The 24,620-nt window shown below is 35.0% G+C and overlaps 1 protein-coding gene across 2 annotated transcripts; it reads right to left on the bottom strand.

Annotated features, from left to right (window-relative positions):
• Positions 1–7,351: 7,351 nt before the first annotated feature.
• On the bottom strand, positions 7,352–20,967 carry LOC110878249 (probable receptor-like protein kinase At3g17420). 2 transcript variants are annotated; one of them, XM_022126524.2, is made up of 10 exons: positions 20,672–20,967; positions 20,463–20,584; positions 20,204–20,301; positions 15,393–15,754; positions 13,009–13,452; positions 12,768–12,928; positions 12,564–12,637; positions 9,756–9,903; positions 7,828–7,977; positions 7,352–7,660 (listed from the first exon to the last, which is right to left on the bottom strand). In XM_022126524.2, the coding sequence occupies exons 1-10, from the start codon at positions 20,934–20,936 to the stop codon at positions 7,583–7,585; spliced, it is 1,902 nt and encodes a 633-aa protein (XP_021982216.2). In that variant the 5' UTR covers positions 20,937–20,967; the 3' UTR covers positions 7,352–7,582. The 2 variants fall into 2 exon arrangements, with proteins under 2 accessions (XP_021982216.2, XP_021982217.2); XM_022126525.2 differs by having other exon boundaries at positions 13,009–13,449; positions 20,672–20,966.
• Positions 20,968–24,620: the final 3,653 nt, after the last annotated feature.

Here is a 24,620-nt window from a genome sequence, read left to right as displayed (position 1 = left end):
AGGCTTTGGTGAGAGTTTTGGTAAAATCACGGGTAAGCCGGCAAGGTTAGGGTTTCACCCCTGGCTTGATAACTTTCCCTTGATTTTGGTAAAATAGAGGAGATTATTCATCAAAATATGGATTTCACTCCTGATTTGGTATAATCTCCCGTTGAACAAGCGTTCGTTATTGAAAAAGCATAATAAAGAGATCACTGATAAGTTGATAAAACAGCATTGATCCAGCAATTTAGTCGAGAATTTGTGGTTTTTCACACCTAATCTTGACTAAATCGCCTTCTCATTATTGAAAATTTGAGTGCGGTGATGATGAGAATTAGCAGAATATATAGCACATAAGCTCGGTCTGTTGGTTCCTAACTATAGTCTAGGTCTCTAAGACTTCGACCCGGGCCAGGTCGAGTCTAGCCTAATTCCCTATAGTTATGGCTCTGAAACCAATCTGTCACACCCCAACCGATGGCGGAGTCATCGGGGCATGGCACTGAGCGAAACAGATTGTCCAGAAGTTTCCATAACAACTATCATTACCATTCAATTTAAATAATACGTCCCACACCGTACCTCAAATAGCAAACAAATTATTACAGATAATATCCAGTCAAATATTCTGTTCCGACAACTCAGATTTAAATCTAAATATTGTTTATCTATGTCTAGAGACTCAAGCTGCAAGATCTACAGACAACTATGCTCTAGACTCTTATTCTAGCTTCGCCTTCCTAGCAGATAAGCATCTTAAACACCTGTCACATACGTTAAAATAAAGTCAATACATAAAATGTAAAGGTGAGCATACAAGTTTGATAATCGCATAATAGAGTTCGAAATAGTTTACGCATAACCAGCACGTACACAGAGGAAAACGAAGCATGTTAATTATCGACATGGATCTATCGATACCAATGACTGCGGGTTGACTGCCCGAGGCAGTTCGCAATACATGATTACCACCGTAATCCATGCAAGTAATTGTCCTTAACAACCCCCGTGTGAACGGGTGCTGAGTCCAAACTATAGTACTATCGTCGTTAAGGCAGGTAGACAGCATTCCACGTGTAAACATAACAACAAGCATTCATTTAGTCACGTAATACATGCGGTAACGGTTAGCATTTAAAGTAATTGAGTAGTGTGTTTGATTGTTATTTAGAATAGGTAACGTATGTAACACCCAAAAGTGCTAAAGCAAAAAGGGTTCGAGTATACTCACAGCGATTGATGGATTGAAGGGAGCACTTGAGAGTAGGGTTAGCCTGAATAGTTTGATAGCATAACGATAAGCAACGCGTAAAACGGAAAATAAATGTCGGAGGGTCGGACAGCTGGTCGATCGGACGGCTGGCCGTTCGGCTTAACAGTCCGTTCGGACAGTTGTCCAGTCGGTCGATAGGCCGATCGGATGGCTGTTCGAGAAGATTGTTTCTTCCTTTGAGAAGGATGTGTTTGTGTATGATGGTTTGACTTTTGAAGTTTTCGTTGTAGCATTTGAAAACATTGAAGTATCTTTACCTTTCAGGTCGGTCGATTGGACGGTTGTTCGATCGGCCGGCTAACCGATCGGTTAGGTACTTCAGCAGACAAGTTCTTAGCAGGGTGTCACCTGATCGGACGACTGTTCGATCGGGTGGCACTCCTAGTGCATTGAAAATCGACCAAGTGTTGAAGTATAGTATCTCATGATCCGAAGAGTAATCCAATCGGAAGGTAGTCCGATCGAACAACAGTTCGTTCAATACTTGACTTCAATGAATTGTTCAAGTGTGGGACCATGTGCTAGCCGATCGGCTGGCCTGGTCGATCGGCTGACTGTCCGATCGGCTGGCTGTCCGTTCGGGCAGCAGTCCGATCGGTCAGCATCCTGACCTGATCAGCCTGTTCGTCTAACACTTGGCTGTTCTGATTGTTTGTCGTTATATCGAGGTATTTTGACCACAAGTTGAACCATAGAACCCTCGTTCTTACTTGTTCCTCCTGATCGGACAGGAATCACCCAAATCCGGCCGGTGAACCGTTCAGAACAGAGTTTAATGTTTAACCCGAAATCGGTGAACCTCGTGGATAGAATCCGGATCTTGAGTCATGCAACCACCGGAATGATTAGCAAGTCGGCACAAGCTCCGTTTCTATCGGTTTGAAGGCATTGAGTGTAAAAGAGTTGAAAGAAAGTTGGAAAACCATCTTTCAATCCTTTTCACCGTGTAAATGTTCAGATCTATGAAAGATCCTTGTTTGTTTATGTTTAAATCGGCTAGATCCAAGTTATTCTTGATAGATTGAAGCCAAACATGAAGTTCTTCAGGAACACCATGATGACATCACCCTAGAACACTTGAATCTTGATGATTTCATGGTTAGAAATCAATATTTGAAGGATAGAAAGGTGTAGGAGTGCATGTAGATCAAGAAAGTACAAGATTTAGGATGAAATCTTACCGGAATCGAGAGGAATCTAAGAAAAAGAGGGGAGCACGAGCTGGTCGGTCAGAGGTTTCCAAAAGTAGAAGGTTTGAGAGTGACAAGGGGTATTTATAGGATGCCATAAGAGGAAAGTGCTGGCCGATCGGTCAGGCAGCACGATCGGACAGCCTGTCCGATCGGACAGCAGTCCGATTGGCTGGCTGTTCGATCGGCTGGTAGCCTGATCGTTCAGCTGCACGATTCGAATGCTCGGTGCGACGATTTTTGATATTTCGATCTCGATTGCGATTGATGAGAATACGATAGAGTTTCCTATTCAAATTACTTTTAATCCCAACCACTATATCTAACATACAATCATCTATACCTCGCACTATCTGTTCTCCACCAATTATCATGATTCGATTTCGATTGAGTTTCGATTTCGAGTCGAGTTTCGATTGATTACCACACATAACATAAAGTAGACACGCACAAGTAACACATAAGGCACACACACACGTATATTAACACCAAAGTTCGCGTAATTCGAGTCTCGAGTTCGATGATGATTAGATTAGTTCGATTACTGATTAATTGACTTTATCGCATTGTTACTTCCTATTATTCACAGTCGTAAAGCGGTTTGCATCGATAAATAAACTTCGATTAATTCATTTGTAATTAATTACTCTACATAATACAACTAACGTAATCATAAACATAAAAATAGACTAACTACGGTCAAAGTAGTCAATCTTGACTTTGAGTTTGACTTTTGGTAACACGGGGTGTTACAACAGAAATAAATAATTTTCAAGTTTATATCACTTTGAAAAGGTTACAAGGTGATTTTATGATTATTGGCTAGTACAAACAAATACTTAAAGAATTCTGTGATGAAGGGCATTGGAGTTTCGTAGGATGTGATAAATGCTAGGCTTGACTCATTTTCCTTCGGTTTATTATTCCCTATTTATAGGTAGTGATTGGTACGCAGGAATGAGAGGCGGAATGGAATCATTCATTACGAGTGAATGAAGAAAAGAGAGTTTGGTTGGTCAATGGAATGAAATCACCCATTCCAAAAGGCATTCCATTCCTTCGAAATCATTCGATCTACCCCCCATGTTTTTTTTCATTACATCCCCTCTTGCACCATTCATCAACAACACCACAACCCACCACCACCACCACCATCGCCGACACCATCGTCGCCTCCACCCGCAATCCGTCACTGCCTCCGCCGCCACCCCGACAGCCGCCACCGCCCCCGCCACCCACCCGCCACTGTTGCCACCCACCGCCGCCACACATCACCACTGTCGACGCCATCCACCATCACCGTTGACGCCACCTACCACCACCGTCGACGCCACCACCACCGCCACCAACGCCACCTCCGTCGCCACCCCCTGGTCACCGCCACCCGCCGCCACCGCCTCCACCGCCACTTGCCGCCACCACCACCAATCGCCGCCGTCTCCCACCACCCATCATCGCCACCTATAACCAACCACAATCACTACCACCGACCACCACCACTCACCGCTGATTTTATTCCTTCGTTTTTCTTGCCTACCAAACAATACACAATAATAGTTCATTCCCTTCACACATGGTAACCAAACAAGACATGAAATGGTAATGATCCATTGCATTCCTTCGTCCATTCCATTACCTCGTCCATTCCATTACTTCGTCCATTCCATTACCCCATACCAAACAGACCCGTAAAGAATGTGAGGTATGAATAAACTTTAGTTTATTCATACACTTGTATTGTCAAAAAAGTAGCTTTTTGACATATTGATTGAATCCTTTTAAGTCCACTAATCACTTAGGAGTTCGTACAGAACCTTATCTCTTTGTTATGTTGCTTTATCAGAATTCTGATGAACTCCTTATCAGAAATCTGCTGTCCTTGATCATCAGATTTTACCAGACTCTGATAATAAAGATCAGATTTATCATTAGAAAAATCAGATTGGCTTGATCTGATCTTCCTTTCTTGTTGAGGATTACTTTCTTATCTGTTTTAGGATGGTGTTCTTCTTTATTTCGTTCAATCGTCATGTATCTTCCTTTATAAAGAACTATTAACTTTGTCATCATCAAATCTGATCAGAATGATCAAATTATTTTTCTTCAATGCTTAGAAAAGTTTCCTAACATTATAAGACATGTACAAAATAAAGTATGTAATTTAGTATTATTAATGTTAAAAAACATTTAATAAATAATGACCCTTTCAATTAATTCCATCCATAAGGTGTTAAACGATAACATACATTTTTGTGGAACACTAATGTTAAAAAACATTTAATAAATAATGACCCTTTCAATTAATTTCATCCATAAGCTGTTAAATAGGGGTGCAAACGAGCCAAGCCCGACCTTGACCAGGCTCGAGCTCGAGCTCGATTCGAGCTTTGTTTTCAAGGCTCGAGCTCGGCTCGTTTGTATTTTCTCAAGCTCGAGCTCGGCTCGGGTTCGGCTCGTTTATTATCTATTAATTAATATATTAAATAAAAATAATATATATAATATACTTTTTAGGCTCGCGAGCTCGATAAGTAAAGCTCGGGCTCGGGCTCGTTTACTAAATAAGTTTATTTTTAGGTTCGAGGTCGGCTTGTAAACACGTTTGAATAAGCTCGGCTCGTTTACACTAAGGCTCGATAAGGCTCGACGAGCCTAACGAGCTTCACATGCGATGCTCGAGCTCGGGCTCGATAAGCAAACGAGCTTTATTTTAGGCTCAAGCTCGGCTCGGGCTCGATAAGGAGTGTTAAACGATAACATACATTTTTGTGGAACACAATTAGCCTTTCAATTAATTCCATCCATAAGGTGTTAAACGATAACATACATTTTTGTGGAACACAATTAACTATATGTTGAAATACCTTGAGATTAACAAACCGGTCGCTATCTTCGTTAACACGAAACAATCCGAAGCACTCAAACACCTTTGAGCCTTGATCGTAATCCACAAAAAACCAAACCAGAAATATGGACCTGTTTTACATAATTTATACCTTATCGAGGGTTTAAATATACAGGTATCACGATCTTTGACAATATTAACACTCACTAAATTATATTGGTTTTTTTTTTTTTTTTCAATAATCGATTTTGGGTATTCTTTTATATTTATTTTGATTCTTGTTAAAGAAATAAAAACTTTTACAAAATCTCACCGAATTTATAACATAATTTAGAAGGTTTCTTAAAGAGCCGAGTCGAACCGAGCTTGACCCAGTTGTTTTGGCCAATTTTACGATTCATTTTTTGGGACCTTCTAAATTGTGTTATAAACTAGTTAATGTTCCGCCCGCGTTGCGGGGCGATGGCCGAATAATTCTCAATCAATTAAAAAAAGACTACTATAATTTTGGTAGGAAAAAAAAAAACAAAAACGATGATAAGACCGTAATTTTGGGCTCAGGGCAAAACTGTAATTTTTCAGGACTAATGAGCGAGTGTTAGGCATCTCCTTGACACGAAAAAAAATTAAATCGAGTAAACCAATTAAAACAAAAAACCTTTATAGTTTTGCTGAAAAAAACTAAAACGATTGGAAAAACGTAATTTTTAACAGATTGCGAAATCATAATTTTAATTCAGGGATAAAATCGTAAATTAAATGGACCAATGGGGCAGTGCCAGGAAGCTGCCGGCATGACTGTAATTTTACACTGGGGGCAAAATTGTAATTTCACCAGGAAAACAACAAAAACGATGGACAAAATGTAAATTTAAGTTGAGGGCAAAATCGTAACTTGGCTGTGAGAAAAAAAACTAATGGCAACTTACAGTGAAGAGGTTTATCATAATTTTGAACCGGGGGCAAAATTGAAATATTTAGTTGGGAGCAAAAACGTAAATTTATTTTTAAGTGAGTGTAAAAACATAATTTTGAACTGATGGCAAAATCGTAATTTTAAAGCAGGATAAAACCCTAAATTTGTTGGGCCAATAAGGGAGTGTCAGGCAGCTGCCTGACACTATTCCTCCGCCCATGTAAGCCAATCGATGAAAATCACTATTGCACTCCATATACTTTGTAGATATTGAAGTGCGTGGCTGAGCCAATCATGAAAATCACTATTGCCCTCTATATGCTTTGTAGATATTGAATTAGGTGGGAGATGGTAAAAGTTTTTCCACATCCCAAAAATCGTGTTCTAAATTGTGTTAAAGAAAGAAAAACTTTTATCATATCTCACTCAGCTCGGTTTAACTCGGCTCGTTTACAGCCCTAAAAATTGCAATTGAGTTGGAGCCGAGTTTGAGCTGGGTCGAGCTCGGTTCGACTCAGTTCGAACTAACAAAGAACTGCAAAATTTAGTACTTAAAAAGCTCTAAAAATGAATCTTTTCATAGACTAAGGACCATAATTGCAATTTAATTTAACCAAATGGTTAAATATACGAAGTATAAATAGTTAGCTCACTTTGTACAGTGTCTTTACCATTTTTTACAGGGGAGATACTCCATTAGTTTTTGTCTTCTGAGCGATATGGGACGAAAAAATGAAAGATGTAAACCTTATTGAGCCGGCTCACGAGCCGAGCCAAGCCAAACTCGAGCTCAGCTCATTTACAAACCAAGCCGAGCTGGCTCGTTTACAACCGAGCCAATTTCGAGCTGAGCATTTTTTTTAACTTTTTCGAGCGAGCTGCGAATCGCGAGGTTTTTGAACACCCCTAGTTTGTTTCCATAACATTTGTTGTCTTTTAAATTTGAAAAACTAACTACATCATCAAAAATACATCCAAAATTTAATTACAATTTACATTAATATTAGTAAAAGGCACTTATAAAACATTTCGTGACACTAACCATTATAATCAGACTTATAACACATCCAAGCTGATTTATAAAGGTCTTTATAACATGGAGTCTAATAGATACACAAACTTTTACGCACAACCAGGCCAACATAGGATATAAAAAAACGTTTCTTTTCAACAAAAGATCTAAATATCATAGTATAACACTTAACGTTATCTAATCCTTAGCTATAGATCACAAAAAAATGTCTTTGTACTCACGACAATAAGAATCAAAAGATTAAATGGAACCGTATATGAGCAACTGTTATCTATCTTCGATTTCCTAGCACCGCAAAAAGGACACTAATCATAAGTAAATGTGAAGTTGAGTAGGTAGTGCATCAAGGGTTAAAATGTGGTATGAATTGCTCGGTCAATGTTTTAAAATGTTCGGTCTCCCCTTCAAGAAGCTGCACAACCTGCAACAACAATCTAAAAGTTTGTAAGAAGGTTTGTTAAAGGTCAAGCGTACCAACACGTCATTTGCCATGTTGATACCAAAATTAATGTCTCAAAGTTAAGATAGTTTCTTTTTGGGGAAAATATTATTGTTACATGACCAAATGCTTTTATGTTTGGATATTACCTCTCCCATGGATGGACGTTTCTCAGGGTCAACTTTCACACACAAGTATGCTGTTTTGGCCATGTGATATAGTTCGTAGGGGTCATATGAATCTCCAAGGCGTGGATCGATTAGATCATGCAATGCAAGGCTCTCAACTAATGGCTCGGCCTATATCAAAAGATCAAATTTGGAATAAATAAATACATACACACACGGCTATGGCTGGTTGACTTGATGAAACTAAATAGAACCCAAATATGTTATTTTTTTCAAAGAAATCAACCGTAACCCGGACATTCCTAAAACTAAGTAACCCAAATACAACACAACTAACTCATTTATTTAAATGGGTTAGTGGGTGGCAAATGACTTGTAAATAGCTTAATCAGTCATAAACATGTTTATATATGAGTGTGTAGAGTTCATGCGACAACTATTTTTAAGGAGAGCATTTGAAAATTAGTGTGAACACAAACAAAATAAACCGAAAATAAAAATAAATAAATAAATAAAAACACAAACAAAGAACCCACACCCTACCACCCAAAAACCTAAACCCCCACCCCACACAAACAAAATAAGCTGATTTATAAAGGTCTTTATTAATAAAAAAGTCTCGATTTTAATGGATAATTAAAAAAAATTGTGTGTTTTCTAAACTTTTTTTAGGTAGTTTTGTTTGTTTTCACACTAATTCTGAACCTAAATGATGGTTTCTGAATGATCTTCACTATATTGAGAGGATCTAAGAAAACTGTTTATTTGTGAGAAAACTAAAAAAACTTAAAAAAACACACCAATTTTTTTAACATTTTGGTTCCAATTTTTTTTATCTTAAAAATGCTATATTACAGCTAAAAATAGTAAAAATAAAATAAAAATTTGGGTGTGGGTTTTAAGTTTTTTCTTTTGGAGTTTTTTGGTTTTCTCACAAAGAAGGGTTTCTCATTTGAGTTGAAAAAACTTAAGAAACCATTGTAAACATCCTATGTAACATTTTTATTTTTCTCTAAAAAAACAGGGAATATAACATAATATTTTTGAACATTTTTGTAAGTAAAAAAACAAAAAAAAAGCGCCAAGTATTTTTTTAAATGTTAAATATTCATGTTACAAAATATATATGTCCAAGAAAAATGTAACATATAGATTTTGAACATTTTGTTTGAAAAAAAAAATGTCTGCGTTTTTTTAAATTTTTTATAAAACTATTCAAATATATTTATGTTATATTCCCTGTTTCTTTTAGAAAAATAAAAACAAAAATGTTACACAAGGTTTTCTAGGGTTTTTTTTTTAACTTAAGTGGGTTTTTGTTATATATATATATATATATATATATATATATATATATATACACATATATGAGAGAGAGAGAGAGAGAATGGTTAAAATAGGAACTGTCCCGTGTCGTAAGAACTTGAGAACTCTTAAAAAATGTTTTTTTTTTCAAAAAAAAATTGATGAATTTTTTTATATTTTTTTGTAACCTTTTCAATAATAATAATAATAATAATAATAATAATAATAATAATAATAATAATAATAATAATAATAATAATAATAATATCTTATACGACTTCTTATGTTAGTGTAAACAAATTTACACAATAGTAATGTTCTCAAGTGTTGACATCATCAGTTTTGCAAAACAAATTTACATTGTGTAAGACAAACTTACATGTCAAATAAATGTCGGCTCGCAATTCTCACAACTCGGATGAATTCTCATCTGAAATGATTCATATATACACACACATACATACAAACACTCTATTCAATTTTAAACGGATTAACGGGTCAGATTATTTATTAAACAAATTACATGAGTCATAAACCCATTATATTACCACCTCTAGCGTGTGTATATCTCATGATTTTTAGAGTTAGACATAAGGAAACCAAAAATATAAATATGAAAGATGCATAAAACCCAAAGGATATACCCATTGTCTTAAGGATTGATGGTAATCTTCAATATTTGGATTAACAACTTTCCGTCCTGATATTAACTGTATAAGAGTAATACCGTATGCATAAACATCTGTTCTCACTGAAACCATGCCATTCTCTGCATATTCTGGTGCAAGATAACTGCATAATATAGACACATCAATTCTTCATCATTTATAAAAATGAGTAGATTTCATCGTGTTTGCTTTGAAACTACTTTTGATTGCAAATGATAATATGACTACAAGAGTACAAATGCAGTAGGACAAACTTTGTATTACTTGATATACCTTTTTTAACTTTATTATTTGTTCAAAAGTTGTGTCCTTATTATATTATATATATTTGAGGTAAGGTTCATGAGAAAACCCAATGCAGTATGCTACATATACATGCAATATATCATACTATGTATATGTAGTACTAATATCACATAGGTAGTATGATATATTTCACACATGTATACTCAGGATGCATGAATTTTTAGATTATAGGAAAAGTGATTATTAGAAAATTTAAAAGATACAAGAACACCTGGAGAAAACAACTTTTAAACAAGATTTTTTTTTATTTTTAGTTTTTCTTTCCTTTTATACGTTACTATTATTCTTGAAAATTAAAAAGAAAATAAAATATATATGTAGATGATAAGGTACATATGTGTAGCCCGTGAACTACATGATACACCTCATATGTGTATATTCGTAAGCTACATTGTAGTTGATCATCAATCTACAAATATTTTTTGAAAAAAAAATTGTATTTTCACAACACTAACCTTATAAATAAAGGAAATGAAAAGTAAAAAAAAAAAAATGATTGGGTGTTAGTAGTTTTCTCGGTTTTCAAGTTTTTTATATTTTTTCAATAAACCTATACACATACACACACGCAAAGTAATACAACTTTTAAAATGTATTGTACAATATTTTAAAACATATTGTTGACTTTTGAACCAGCTACCTCCACAATTTTTAAACGACCATAACCTTTTCATACGATATCTTTTTAAAGAACCACACCAAGAAAAAGTATTTTATTATCTTTAATTTGAGTGTGGTATTGCTATAGGTTTTTTTAATATATTAAAAAAATTACATGTTACGTGCCAACCGGTGTCTGTGTTTCCCATCGCATCACATAAAAGCATCTATATATCGTAAATGAGGAGTATCTAGATAAAATATATTTTGTATGAATTCAGTAAGTTCTTTTATTCTTTCTAGAGCCGGGTGATGAAAAATTATCATGAAGGGTTCATGCGTAAAGAGAACCACAAAGTTACTTGAAAACTTGAGAGAACCATCATCAAGCAAGCTTTTTTTTTCAACTTTTTTTTAATTAAAAGGTTATATTTGTAAAAATAAAAAAATAAAAATATATATGTAGATTGACGAGCTACATATATGCAGCTCATACATGTACATATTAGTAGCTTTCATGATGTAATATAATATATGTCGTTCACGAGCTACATATATGTAGTTGGGCAATCTATATACATATATATAATTTTATTAATTTCCATAAATATTAGTAACATATAACAAACTATCAAATAAATAATAATTTTTTTTTTGTTAGATGATAATAGTTCTCAAGTAACTATGTGGTTCCCACTAGGATGAACTTGATTAGAAGATTTTATGTCTTCCTGAAGGGAGAGGTTAGGGGAACAAAAAGAGAGGTTAGGGGAACAACAAAAAAAAAGTTGGAAATTATTATTTTACATGTAAAAAATACACAAAAACAAGTGTTTATATAGAAAAATAAAATATATATCTATAAAATTTTTCAGGCCTTTTGCATATAAACACCTATAGAAGCTGTTCAGGTAAAATTTTTGTAAATAGTATTTTTTTTTTGTTTTTGTTTTTACTTTTTATTAGATGTGTTTTTTTGGTTTTGTATAATATTTATATGTAAAACGGCTTCTACCTATGCGTTTATACGCAAAAGATCGAAAAAAGATTATGTAAATCTGATTTTTTTCACAGGTATATATGATTCTTATAAGTTTTTTTACGTGTTTAACCCATGGTACCCCGGTTTTTTCACCTTTTTGTGGTTTCCATTGAAGTCCCGCTCTCCCTAAATCCTATCTGTTTAGCTGTATCCTTCTATATGTTGATATCAAGACCATGCAAAACGCATGCCAATAAATCATGCAAATCGTTCATAAACAATAACTAATTGATATGTATGATTTTCTATGTTTAATTGACATGTGTTTTGCGTGATCTATTTATTTACAAGGAGATATGTTGACTGACTATATATAAGTTGGGATGGCATACAAGAAATATGTGCATAATACTTTCATGTGGCTACAGAAGAATTAACATTTCGTAAAGATCAAGTTTATTTTAATTATAAAAAGGTGATTGAAGCATCCATACCCTAGAGATAGAGGTATGTATTAATAGGGTTAGGATCATTTGAGAAGCACTAGGCTAATTGAGAAACTTGAGAAGCATTCTGAACCACACATTTTTCTTAAGCTTTTCATAATATACACATATGTATAGTTTAAAATTGACTATATACACATGTGTATAATTCAAGATTTGACAATATACATATATGTATATAGTTGATTTCAACTATACATATGTGTATATTACGAAAAGCTTAGGGAAATGTGTGGTCCAGAATGCTTCTCAAGTTTCTCAAATAGAGTGAACTTCTCTTAGGATCCCTACCCTGTATTAATATACCAAAAACTTTATGATAATGCTGGACGGATGGAGAGAATATACTAAATTATGTTCTTTATTATACAACATAAAAAAATGTCTCACCCCAATGTACCAAGGATTCTAGTCTGGATAGGAGAATCATTTGTCTTCCACTTTGCAAGCCCAAAGTCACCTAACTGTGTTAAAAAAACATAGCACACATTGGTAACCACCATAATAATATATACTAAAAATTTAAACCTGTATCATACATATTATTTATCAAGAAACAACCTATAAAAAACAAGTGACAGTTTTTTTTTATACCATTGGCACAAAGTCATGAGTGAGCAATATATTGCTTGGTCTAAGATCCCTGTGAATGATAGGACTACTGCGACACTCTTCGTGAAGAAATCGCAATCCTTTCGCAGTTCCTATTGCAATTGCTCGTCTTTTATTCCACTCAAGAACATTGGCTGCTTCATCTTTCAAATACACCCAAGCACCACATCAGAAATTTAAAAATGTCCAACATGATCAAAGTTAACCTTTGATCAATGCTTACCGAATAGATGCCACTCAAGTGATCGATTGCAGATATATTCATAAACCAATATGTTAGTATCTTCTTTGCAGCAATAACCCAATAACATCACAATATTTCTATGGCGTGCAAAACCCAAAACATAAACCTCAGAATGAAATTCCTCAAATCCTTGTGTGCTCGCTTGTTTTCGCACCTTAGCAGCAATAATTTGCCCATCTTTAAGTTGACCCTTATAAACTAGACCATAACCTCCTTCACCTAACAAGTTGTCAGCTGAAAAAAAGTTTGTGGCTTCTTGTATTTCTGCGTAACCGAATCTGATGGATTCATTGATATACAGTTCTGTTGTCATCCCACAAGCATTGCACACAACGGGTTTAGTAGATCTTTTTCGTCTAGGAGTTTTCCCTGAAGTTCCAATCATATGCGAGGATATGTTGTGATTATTTCCGGCTCCACCTGCTTCAAAGATTGAACTAACTCATAATCAAGCACTTTTAAGAATCGTCGAACATTGGATACACTATGTGATAGGGACGTAGCTTTGTGTGGGCCAGGAGGGGCACCCGACCCCCCGAACTTTTCGCTCAGTAGTGCCTGGTATGTAGTTTTCGTATAGAATTTTTTAGGTATATACGTTTTCGACCCCCCGATCGGAAATCTCAAGCTTCGCCACTGATATGTGACTTTCGTTCTATTGAATATTGATTTGAGCCTTTTATTTTAGGTAACTTTTTACGTTTGACAGATATTCGTATTATTAATGGGTTGAAATTGCTACCTCTAGACTATAAACTATAGATATTTTTACGAATCTCGGAAAACTCATAACTTAATCTACATCAATTCTGAGTAGCATAATTTTTTTCTTATAAAAACTTGTAATTTCTTCTCTGTCTTTATTGTTTGTAATCACTTCATATTATATACTTTTTAGCCACTTTTTCGGAAACACATATATATGTGAGCTTGTTTGTCCTCCTAGTTGTGCCACTTGTGTGTCTTATTGCATGGGTTGTTTTGTGTTTAATTAATTTGTCACATCTCTAATGGGGCACGCACTGGATAAATAAATAGCTATAAAGGAAATGAGTGCAATTTGTTGAAAGGTCAATTAAAGTTATTAATGCACGCAAAGTTTTATTAAAGAGTTAATTACTGTTTTCGTCCCTGTGTTTTGTCAAAAATCACTATTTCAGTCCATTAGTTTAAAAATTGTGATTTCAGTCACTATGGTTCACTTTCGTAACTATTTCAGTCCATGTGGTTTCACTTTCGTAACCATTTCAATCCATTTATTCTGTTAGTACAGGGACTGAAATGGTTACGAGGTGACTAAAATGGTTATGAAAGTGAAACCACAGGGACTGAAATCGCAAATTTTAAACTAATGGACTGAAATAATGATTTTTGACAAATCACAGAGACGAAGTCAGTAATTAACTCTTTATTAAAAAAAAAACTTAAACTATCGTTGAAATGGTATAATATTTGGAATACTTATGACAAAATATTTTTTTTGAACGGCTTAATTTTTGTCATCAATGAAATTTGAAAACTCACCATTTGAAAAGGCAAAACCTTATCCGACATGTTTTTTTGTCACTGATGGAATCTGAACACTCACCATATAAAAATGCAAAGTCTTATCCATACCATTAGGCCAAATAGCCTTTGGCATATATGACACACTAATTATTTACATACATAGATCCATGTCAAAAAGCTTCCATGTTGACTCGATCCCACTACAAGATAAGAAATTGGTGACTGGAGGGTTTAGTGTGGGACACCGTGTTCTGGATTGACCAATAGCAGCGACATACGACCTGTCGCTATTGGTAGCCCTTTCTTGTAGTGTCCCTAACTTTCCCAAGTAGTGATATCTATGGTTTATAGTAGGTGTCAATTTCAACCCATGAATAATACGAATATCTATCAATCATAAGCTATTAAAAAATACAGAATGCAATGCTTGATTATGAGTTAGTTCATTCAAGTTAAGGAACAGGTCAATGTAGATACTTTTTTGGCATGGATCCTAACACAACAGATAGAAACACTTTGTTCAAATTTTTTAAGTTTATGTAGATAATTTGTGTCAAAAATATTACATATATTATACCATTTCAACAATAGTTAAGATTCTTTTGTCATAAACTGTTGCATACGTTAATAACATTTCAACAATAGTTAAGGTTCTTTTTATCATAAACTGTTGCATACGTTAAAAACTTTTTTTGGCATTTCAACAAATTTCACTCTTTGACTCATGTCCTATTTATTTTAGTAGATAATTATGAATCTATATATGCACACATACAATTGACTCATGTCCTATTAATTTTAGTAGATAATTATGAATCTATATATGCATACATACAAAAAAAAAGTTTCCTGACCTGATACGTGTTGCTTTGATAAACCTTCAATATCATCAGACAACATGGAACTTTGAACAAAGGATTTGCGCATTAAAGAGGAAGAAGATTTCTTTGAAGGCATTTCTAGATTTTCAATAGAACTATATGACCCCGAGTAGCTATGAGAGATGCTTGTCTGGTCGACATTTTGATTATCCCGTGGATGAGGATTAGCGGACAGTTGAACATGCTTTGACCTGTAGAGAACGACTTTGACTTCTGTACTATCTGTGTCGATAGTTGGCTCGGTACTTAAAGTCCTTAATTTCAAGTCATCTGAAAGTGTAGCAAGATTGCAATGGATTTGACCTTGGTAAAACTTCACATCCCGTTTCAGTTGCCTGTGAAAAAATTTGTTACATTTCACCGAAAAGTGTAAAATTAGCAAGAGTGTGTAACATTAAAAATAATTTAGGATGAATACGTTATATCATGCTAACATAGATGTGTGTTTGTGGGAGAAGACCATGATAGCACACGACTACATTCTCCAAACAACACAAGCATATATATGCTTCATAACTTGTGAAAACCATGATAGTGTTGGTATCATCATCATCGGAAACCCAGGACCATTCGGAACGGACGGTGTTGTGACCACACACACAATCATTTTCATACAACCCACAATAATCACAGTGCATCATCATGAATCGAACAAAACTAACTTGTGAATGATAATGAAACTAACCGGAAAACAACTTGTAACGAACTTGAACTTTGAATAACAATCACTTGTAATTACACGAACTTGAATAACTAACCGAACCGAAGAACAATGGGATTTGCAGCCGGCTTTATACTTGATGAACAGTCACGTCTTCACAGTCGCAACGTTTCAAACGAAGGGGTGTGATGTTCCACGATAACCGCTCATGCGGTTATTATCTTTGAGATGTGCCGGTTCATGATAACCTCGGCCCAAATCCACATGCTCTCTAATCCGCTACATAATCCTACTGGACTTACAAACTTGTTCGACCCATTACAATATGGCCTACGGCCCAAACACATAAAACATAAACACTAACTGTTTGACCCATAATAAACTAAAACAAATAAATAAACGTTACCGGCCCGAAAGCCGTTTCTTGTACTCGGATGGACTTGATTAAACATCGTTCTTCATTCACCGCCCTAAGCAAGAACATCCGAGTCTCCGGCCGCGATCACTCCTTGCGATTGTTGGTGACCTCGATCTTGACCACCACGTCGTCGTCGCTTGATTCGTCGAGCCAACCGCAATTGTTACTTGAATTTCCAGCCATGCCATCCTCCTTTCTTTCACGCTCTTTCTTCATGTAGTCGAAGTACCACTCGACTAATTCCAAATAATAGATGTAGGCGACTTTCACCTCGTAAGCGTCATCCGGTTCGTAGCCGTACTTGGCCGCAATCACGTCCCACATATTTTTCTCCATTACTTCTTTGAACCCACCGTTGTGCTTCACTATGCGGTGTAACAATATGAGACTAAGGTCTCGGCCATCGATTAATTCTGGCGGCATTGCTTTCTCACATACAATCCCGAGAAAATCCGTAATGAACCAAACCAAGACTTCTTCGAACGGTGCATCGAAGAACCTTTGGTGTTTCTTTATTTCCTCGTGCAATGTAATAAGATCTCCCGGTTCCACACAACTTTCCATAATCATGTTTCTTTCAACGACGTCCTCCTCGAGTTGCGAGAGGATTAACGCTCGCTCCCGAAGCGTTTCTCTTGATTGACGCGGGTTATCTTTCTCGCCTTCAATGTAAATCAACAGTGCCTTTTTCGCTTTCTTGGAATACACAACTTCTTTCTTTCTAGCCTTTGAATGTTCACCGTACACTTTCTTCTTGTTTCTTGCTTTCTCGAATTCTCTTTCATAATAATCACCCAAACACTCTTGGAATTCTTTTTTTTCCTTCTTGTAGCCGTTGTCAACGCCAAGATTATCGTAGAACGCATTGAGATAATCTTGTTCCAAGTCGACTTCCGACTTGTCTTCATAAATGTCGAACCCTTTCGACCGACAACCAAACATTTTCTTTAACACACACGTATCTCCCATGGTGACCGTTTCTATCCCTTGGAACAAGAGTTGTTCTAGACTTAGAACATTCTTGTCTAGACTTGGTGCATAACTTACGCACGGGATCGTCTTGTCTTTGCCGTCCACCGGCACTCTCACTTCTCCTATTCCATGCACAAACGAAAAATCTTTCCTACTTTCGTTTGTCACAACCCCAAAGTGTCTCTTGAAACACTTAAACATATTCCGGTTTCCCGTCATATGTGTTTTGAACGTGGGATCAACAACCCATATTGAATCCCATTTGCCACCACAAGTATCTTTCACAACATAATCACTTTCAATTGGTAACGGTGATAATTTGATATACTTACTTGGGCAAATCGATGCGATATGACCGAATTCCTTGCACTTGAAACACCGGATCCCCGGTTTCCTCGGCCTACCCACTGGTGCATTTGATTTCTTGCCGGACTTCTTCACGAAACCCTTTTGAAACACTTTCTTTGGAAACTTCTTCGTTGGTGATTTCCCGGTTCGCATGGTTGGCTTCCCCTGCGCGTACTCATCCTCTTCCGCCGCCCGGCCGCACTTTCCACTACGAACAATAACTTCCTCACCATAATCGGTTTCCACCGATTTTCCTTTGTTTCCACACACCCGGTTCCCATCTTGATCACAACTCCTTCCGCTTCCTGTTAAACCTTTGGCTCTGATACCAATGTTGGTATCATCATCATCGGAAACCCAGGACCATTCGTAACGGACGGTGTTGTGACCACACACACAATCATTTTCATACAACCCACAATAATCACAGTGCATCATCATGAATCGAACAAAACTAACTTGTGAATGATAATGAAACTAACCGAAAAATAACTTGTAACGAACTTGAACTTTGAATAACAATCACTTGTAATTACACGAACTTGAATAACTAACCGAACCGAAGAACAATGGGATTTGCAGCCGGCTTTATACTTGATGAACAGTCACGTCTTCACAGTCGCAACGTTTCAAACGAAGGGGTGTGATGTTCCACGATAACCGCTCATGCGGTTATTATCTTTGAGACGTGCCGGTTCATGATAACCTCGGCCCAAATCCACATGCTCTCTAATCCGCTACATAATCCTACTGGACTTACAAACTTGTTCGACCCATTACAATATGGCCTACGGCCCAAACACATAAAACATAAACACTAACTGTTTGACCCATAATAAACTAAAACAAATAAATAAACGTTACCGGCCCGAAAGCCGTTTCTTGTACTCGGATGGACTTGATTAAACATCGTTCTTCAGATAGCACACGACTATGTTTAGTTTGACGACATAGAATTTGTGTCATTTTTCTGAGTTTTTTGCTGAGATAATGCCACTTTCAAAAAAAAATTTCACAACTAATGCCTTCCTCCAAAAATTTTCACATCTAATGCTATACCCATTATAAATGGCAATGTTTCACAATTACTAGGCCTTGGCGGAGAATGTAAGCTTTTTAATCATTGGTTTTGCAGAAATTTCTATTGAGAATGGCAATTTTGTACAAAACTCCGTTTTTCTAGGCCTGATGATTTCCATAGGAGACAACTTTGTACCCTCATGAGATACCTCAATGTTCAAACAAACCTATTTAAGGGAAAATTCAATCACACACAAACTGAACCTAATCTACCTCATATTAGGATTTGAACTCTGATCTCTCCAAATAACAAAAGTCTACTACCCAGCCAAAGCTTGATTTTATAATTTTGAGCACACTAACACATGATCCAACTTCAATTTTTTGACGTCGTTCCAACAAAATGATGATTCCAAGAACGGATTAAGTCGTTTATGGTCGATCCTTACAAGGAAATTTACCTTTTGTATATTTTATATTTTTAGTATTTTCTTCTCTTTTATTTATTTTACATCATTTTTGTATTTGGTGTCATGATCCTTTTTCTTTATGTTTTCATATGCATTGCGACTTATGGATTACTACTAGAGGACTATTGTACAAATTAGAACTATTATCATGATCACATTAAAGGTTACCTATACTTCTACGAAATCTTGGAGGAGCTCATTATATCCAAAGCCACCCGTACTCAACCGAACATTCAGTGGATATTTCTGATAAATTAACATGTTCGCGCAACTATTTGAAAACTCAAACACTTCCCCACCCTAGCCCAAGTCTAGTTCAACGAAGAAGAAGCAATGAACATTGAGTTCGGAGGATGGCTAGTTTTGTTTAAAGTTGAGATCTTTAATAAAGGGCAAACTGTAGGGGTCCTGGAGAGTCGAGCCAACTTGGGGCTTACATATTCTTGCTCTACATTTCTGCAAGACGTTGTTTCCACTGCTCGAACCTGCAGTGAACCCGTGACCTCCACGTCACATTAAAGGTGTTGCCCAAAGGTTAGCCCCTAAAATTTAAATCTATAATGATTTAGTAAGTTTATGTTATAGTACCCCTTCTCTCTCTCTCAGCACTTCTGCTAACGTTCATGGCTCCCTATCATCTATGCTAGTTTGTGGATTTTGCTAGCACGGGGACACCTAAGTACTTCCTACACTCTAGGTATATATGCTGCAAAAATATGGAACTAAAAAGCAATAGTTGCATATATATCAATTGTTAGATTAGCTAGTAAGAAAAGCAAATGATGAAGCGCAAACATTTATTTTTTTATTTGTGATGATATATGATTACACCCAAGTGAAAGTTAATTAAGGTCAAGCAACGCATTACTGCCATGGATTAAGAATGAAAGCCTACCTATCAAGGATCACCCATGTTGCATTACAAGCTATAGCCTCTTGTTGAATAATCTTCTTAATAGGAGTTCCACAAGTAATTTTTACTTCAATATCAACCTAAATCATGTGGAGAAGAAAACAATAAGTTACATATATGAAATGGTGATTTTAAATATCTGAACCGCATTTCTTTGCACTTATGTTCATATATAGATTGTCAAAACATTTGCCTTTCACAAAAAAAATAAAAAATAAAAAAATTTCGAAACATTTGTTACCCCAACTTCTTTGCAATCTACCGCACTTCTTAGTAGCATTTTCGCATACGTATCGAGTTTTAATTGAATTTCTTCTTCCATAGCTCTGATGTTTACTCCATCTATCTGCAGTTGGATACCAACTGAGCAAGAAAGACGAATGGGTTAGAGATCCAGAACATAGTTCAAACAAAGACTGTGATGTACATTAGATGCCATATAGTACTTACGGGGATGTGAAATCTTATGCAGAACACCAAACACCACAATGGTATCTCCCCTTTGAAGAACTTCACGGCTCGATATAATCCCATTAATAACGTTCATAAACTCCTGTTCGTTTCGATCTTTTGTTGCATCAAAGGCCAAGATCACACGACCCATGATCAAAGAATTGTTATATTCCATTGATCTCACAACACTTGTTTTGAAAATGAAGCCCCATATGATTTGGATATCTGTATCTCCTTTTCTGTACAAAAGGGCAAATAGCATTGTATGTTTATGGTAGATTCCCAGAATATTTGGTAGCATCAATAAGGATATTCCAACCAAACTTTGTATAAAAATTCTGCCGCCCAAATAAGACGAAAGAGCAATGCAGGACGAACAGACGATGTTTCACACCCATGGATACGAGACTGGCCAATAATATATGTAACATTTCACAAAAGGCTTGGCACCGTAGCCAAAGTCACATCAGTTTGTTCTTTCTTTTTTCTTTTTCTTTTTTTTTTTGTGTCTTTTTAGTTTTGGTTTTTTTCCCTTTTTACCCTCAGACATTGAACATTTTTATTTACACCTCTTAGCTCTCAATAATTTTATTTTGATCCTCTCAAGTTTTACGCGCTTATAAGCTTATTTTTATGTACATGAGTCAAATATAATGCGTTTTTTAAGTTCGGAAACCTAAACACCCCCCACCCCCACTTAAAAAAAAAAAAACAAACCTATAAAAACCTAACCCCCCCCCCACCCATAAAAAACCTAAAAAAAACATGTCATTTTTACAGGATCCTAAGACTCTATATATATATATATATATATATATATATATATATATATAGGGGAAGGATAAATCGAAAACTCACTCCAGTTGACTAAACCCTGAAAACCCAATAACAACCATTGATTAAACAAGATGAATGGTTGTGATCCATTTGCAGTAAAAGTAATCACACTTTTACTAAAATAATAACAATAAGGACAGGCAAGGGTATTTTCGGCATTGAGGACAAAATTTGAATCTTTTGAAAAAAGTGTAATTATGATGATTTGAAATTGTCAGATTACAAAAAATGGTTCTTGAGAGATGTCATTTTCCCAATGTAAGATAATATCAAAAAAATGTAGAAAGTACAAATTCATCTTTCCCTGAAAAACCTCTTTCTCTCTCATAGTTGTTTTAAAACCTACACCATAATTCATCTTTGCTATTCTCTCTCTCTAGTATCGACACTTTTTGTTTTCATTTTCAAATATATATGTAACACTTAATTCAAAATTTAAAACCTACTGCATTTATTTTATATACATAATAAAAACTTGAACAATATATGTAAATAATTACAAACAATAAAGTCATTTTTATCCAATGTTTGCAAGAATCTTGAACCATATATTCATAATCACTTAAATCACTACACCAACATTATTTCTGTAACACAAAAAATGTAAGAGGCAATTTTGTTTTAATTGTTACATTTTTTATGTAACACAAAAAAATGTAACTGGTATTATTTATGTAACACAAAAAATGTAACATGCATTTTTTCTTCGATTGTTATATTTCTAACACCCGGTTACATAGTGTTACATAAAAAATGCCTAAATCTTGGAATTTCATAACTAAGATGCAAAGAATTGTTATGAGAATTGTTACATCAAAAATATAACATGTACATAAAAAATATAACTTCATTAACAAGAATCCAATACATAAGAACTTAAATCAAATTGTTTCATATCTGAAAACAAATTTTACACAAAAAAAAATGAAAAAATCAGTAATAAAAAACAACATATCCAGAAAACAAGAACTAAATGCTTCAGATCTAAAACATCGAACCGTCATATGAACCACACCATGCTTCACGTCACTCTACAAAAATCAACAAATTTATCAAGAGAAAAACTACAATTAATAACAATAAACAAGAAAGTAACTTCGATTTTAATTCAATAAACAAGAACTTAAATCAAATTGTTTCGATTTGTTTAGATCCGAAACAAATTTTTACACAAAAAAATTTATAAAATCAATAATAAAAAACATAAAAGGTGTTACATATATCATCTATTTATGTTTTTTTAGAATTTTTAAATATGTAACTAACAAAACATATTAGAATTGTTAAATTACTAAAACCCAGCAATGTTGGGTTACATAAAGATGTTACACAAAAAAAGTGTAACATAACCAAAGACCATGTTACTTTCTGTTAAATAAAAATATTACATTATTATGACCCAATTGTTACACTCACACGAATCCCTTTGACCTGTGTAAACTAACACATTTGTTTCATCTAACAAAATTTACTCTATCGTTATTATACAAAACCCACCTTGTTATTTTTTTGTAACAACAAAACTCACTTTGTTTCATGATTGTATCAAGAGGACCTTTTAGATCTGGAACACAAAAAATTGCAAATCTAGAGGACCTTTTAGATCTAGAACACAAAAAATTGTGAATCTGAAAATTACAAAAAAATGTTGGAGATCTACAAAACACAAAAAAAGGAAGATCTACAAAAACACAAACATACTTATTGATCTGGGGGATCTTTTAGATCTGGAACATCTTCAACATCTTTTGGATTATCTTCAACATTGAACCGTCATCTGAAAAAAATCATCTTCAATATCGAACATCTTCAACCGGATCTGGAGCATCTTTTGGATCTGGTTGCATCTTCCCGGAGCATCTTCAACCGGAGCATCTGGAGTTTTTTTTTTTTTAATTCGGAGCATCTTTTTTGTTCGGAGCATTTGGAGTTATGGTGGTTGATTATGAAGGATTTTGATAAGAAGAAGAATTTTTCGTTTAAGATCTGGAAAATGGTTATCCTAAGAGAGAGAGAAATGTGTGGGATGAGGTAGAGATGTGTGATGGTGATGAAGGGATGTCAGCAAAAAAAGCTTCTCCTTGTCTAGTGTAAAATTCCAAAATTGCCCTTTATCTCATATTTGACATAAATGACGTGGATGTTTCTAGTCCACACAATTGGGTTTCTTGGGTTTAGTCAACTGAAGTGGGTTTTCTCATTATAATTAGCCTATATATATATATAGGGGATCGCTAAAATGAAAACCACCTCTAGTTGTAAGAACCATAGGAACCACTTTCTAGCCTTTAGATCAACAAGATTAATGGATGAGATTAAAAGTAAGAAAAATTAATATTAAATAGAATTTGTCTTATTATGTCTTTAATTTTTTAATTCAAAAGGGTAGTTTAGTAAAATAATACTATTTTGTCTTTTTCTCTTTATTATTTTTTAATTACTTTTTGTTTTATTATATTACTTTTTAGTTTATTTATATTACTTTTTATTTTTTTTAAAGATTTTTTTATTAAAAACAATTTTAAATTCAGATTTTTTGACAAAAACAATTAATTTTGCGCACCGGTTTTTTACACGCTGTTTTTACGTCCGGCTTTTTTACGCGTCGTGTTTTTGACACGCCGTTTTTAACGCCGTTTTTTACGCGCCGTTTTTTACCCGCCGTTTTTTTAACGCGCCGTTTTTTTAACGCCGTTTTTACGAGCGCTTTTTTTACGAAACGTAAAAAAGTTTTACGTTAACGTTTTTTACGTTTTACGCGCCGGTTTTTTACGTTTTACGCGCCGGTTTTTTACATTTTACGCGCCGGTTTTTTACGTTTTAGGTGCCGGTTTTTTTTACGTTAACGTTTTTTTTACGGAACGTAAAAAAGTTTTACGTTAACGTTTTTTATGTTTTTACGTTTTACGCGCCGGTATTTTACGTTTTACGCGCCGGTTTTTTACGTTTTAGGTGCCGGTTTTTTTACGTTAACGTTTTTTTTTACGGAACGTAAAAAAGTTTTACGTTAACGTTTTTTACGTTTTTACGTTTTTACGTTTTACGCGCCGGTTTTTACGTTTTACACGCCGGTTTTTTACATTTTACGCGCCGGTTTTTTACGTTTTAC

Source organism: Helianthus annuus, chromosome 9, assembly GCF_002127325.2.
Source record: "Helianthus annuus cultivar XRQ/B chromosome 9, HanXRQr2.0-SUNRISE, whole genome shotgun sequence".
Classification (NCBI taxonomy): Eukaryota; Viridiplantae; Streptophyta; class Magnoliopsida; order Asterales; family Asteraceae; genus Helianthus; species Helianthus annuus.
The sequence above is the reverse complement of the archived record's forward strand: the minus strand, read 5'-3'. Positions and strand labels throughout refer to the sequence as shown.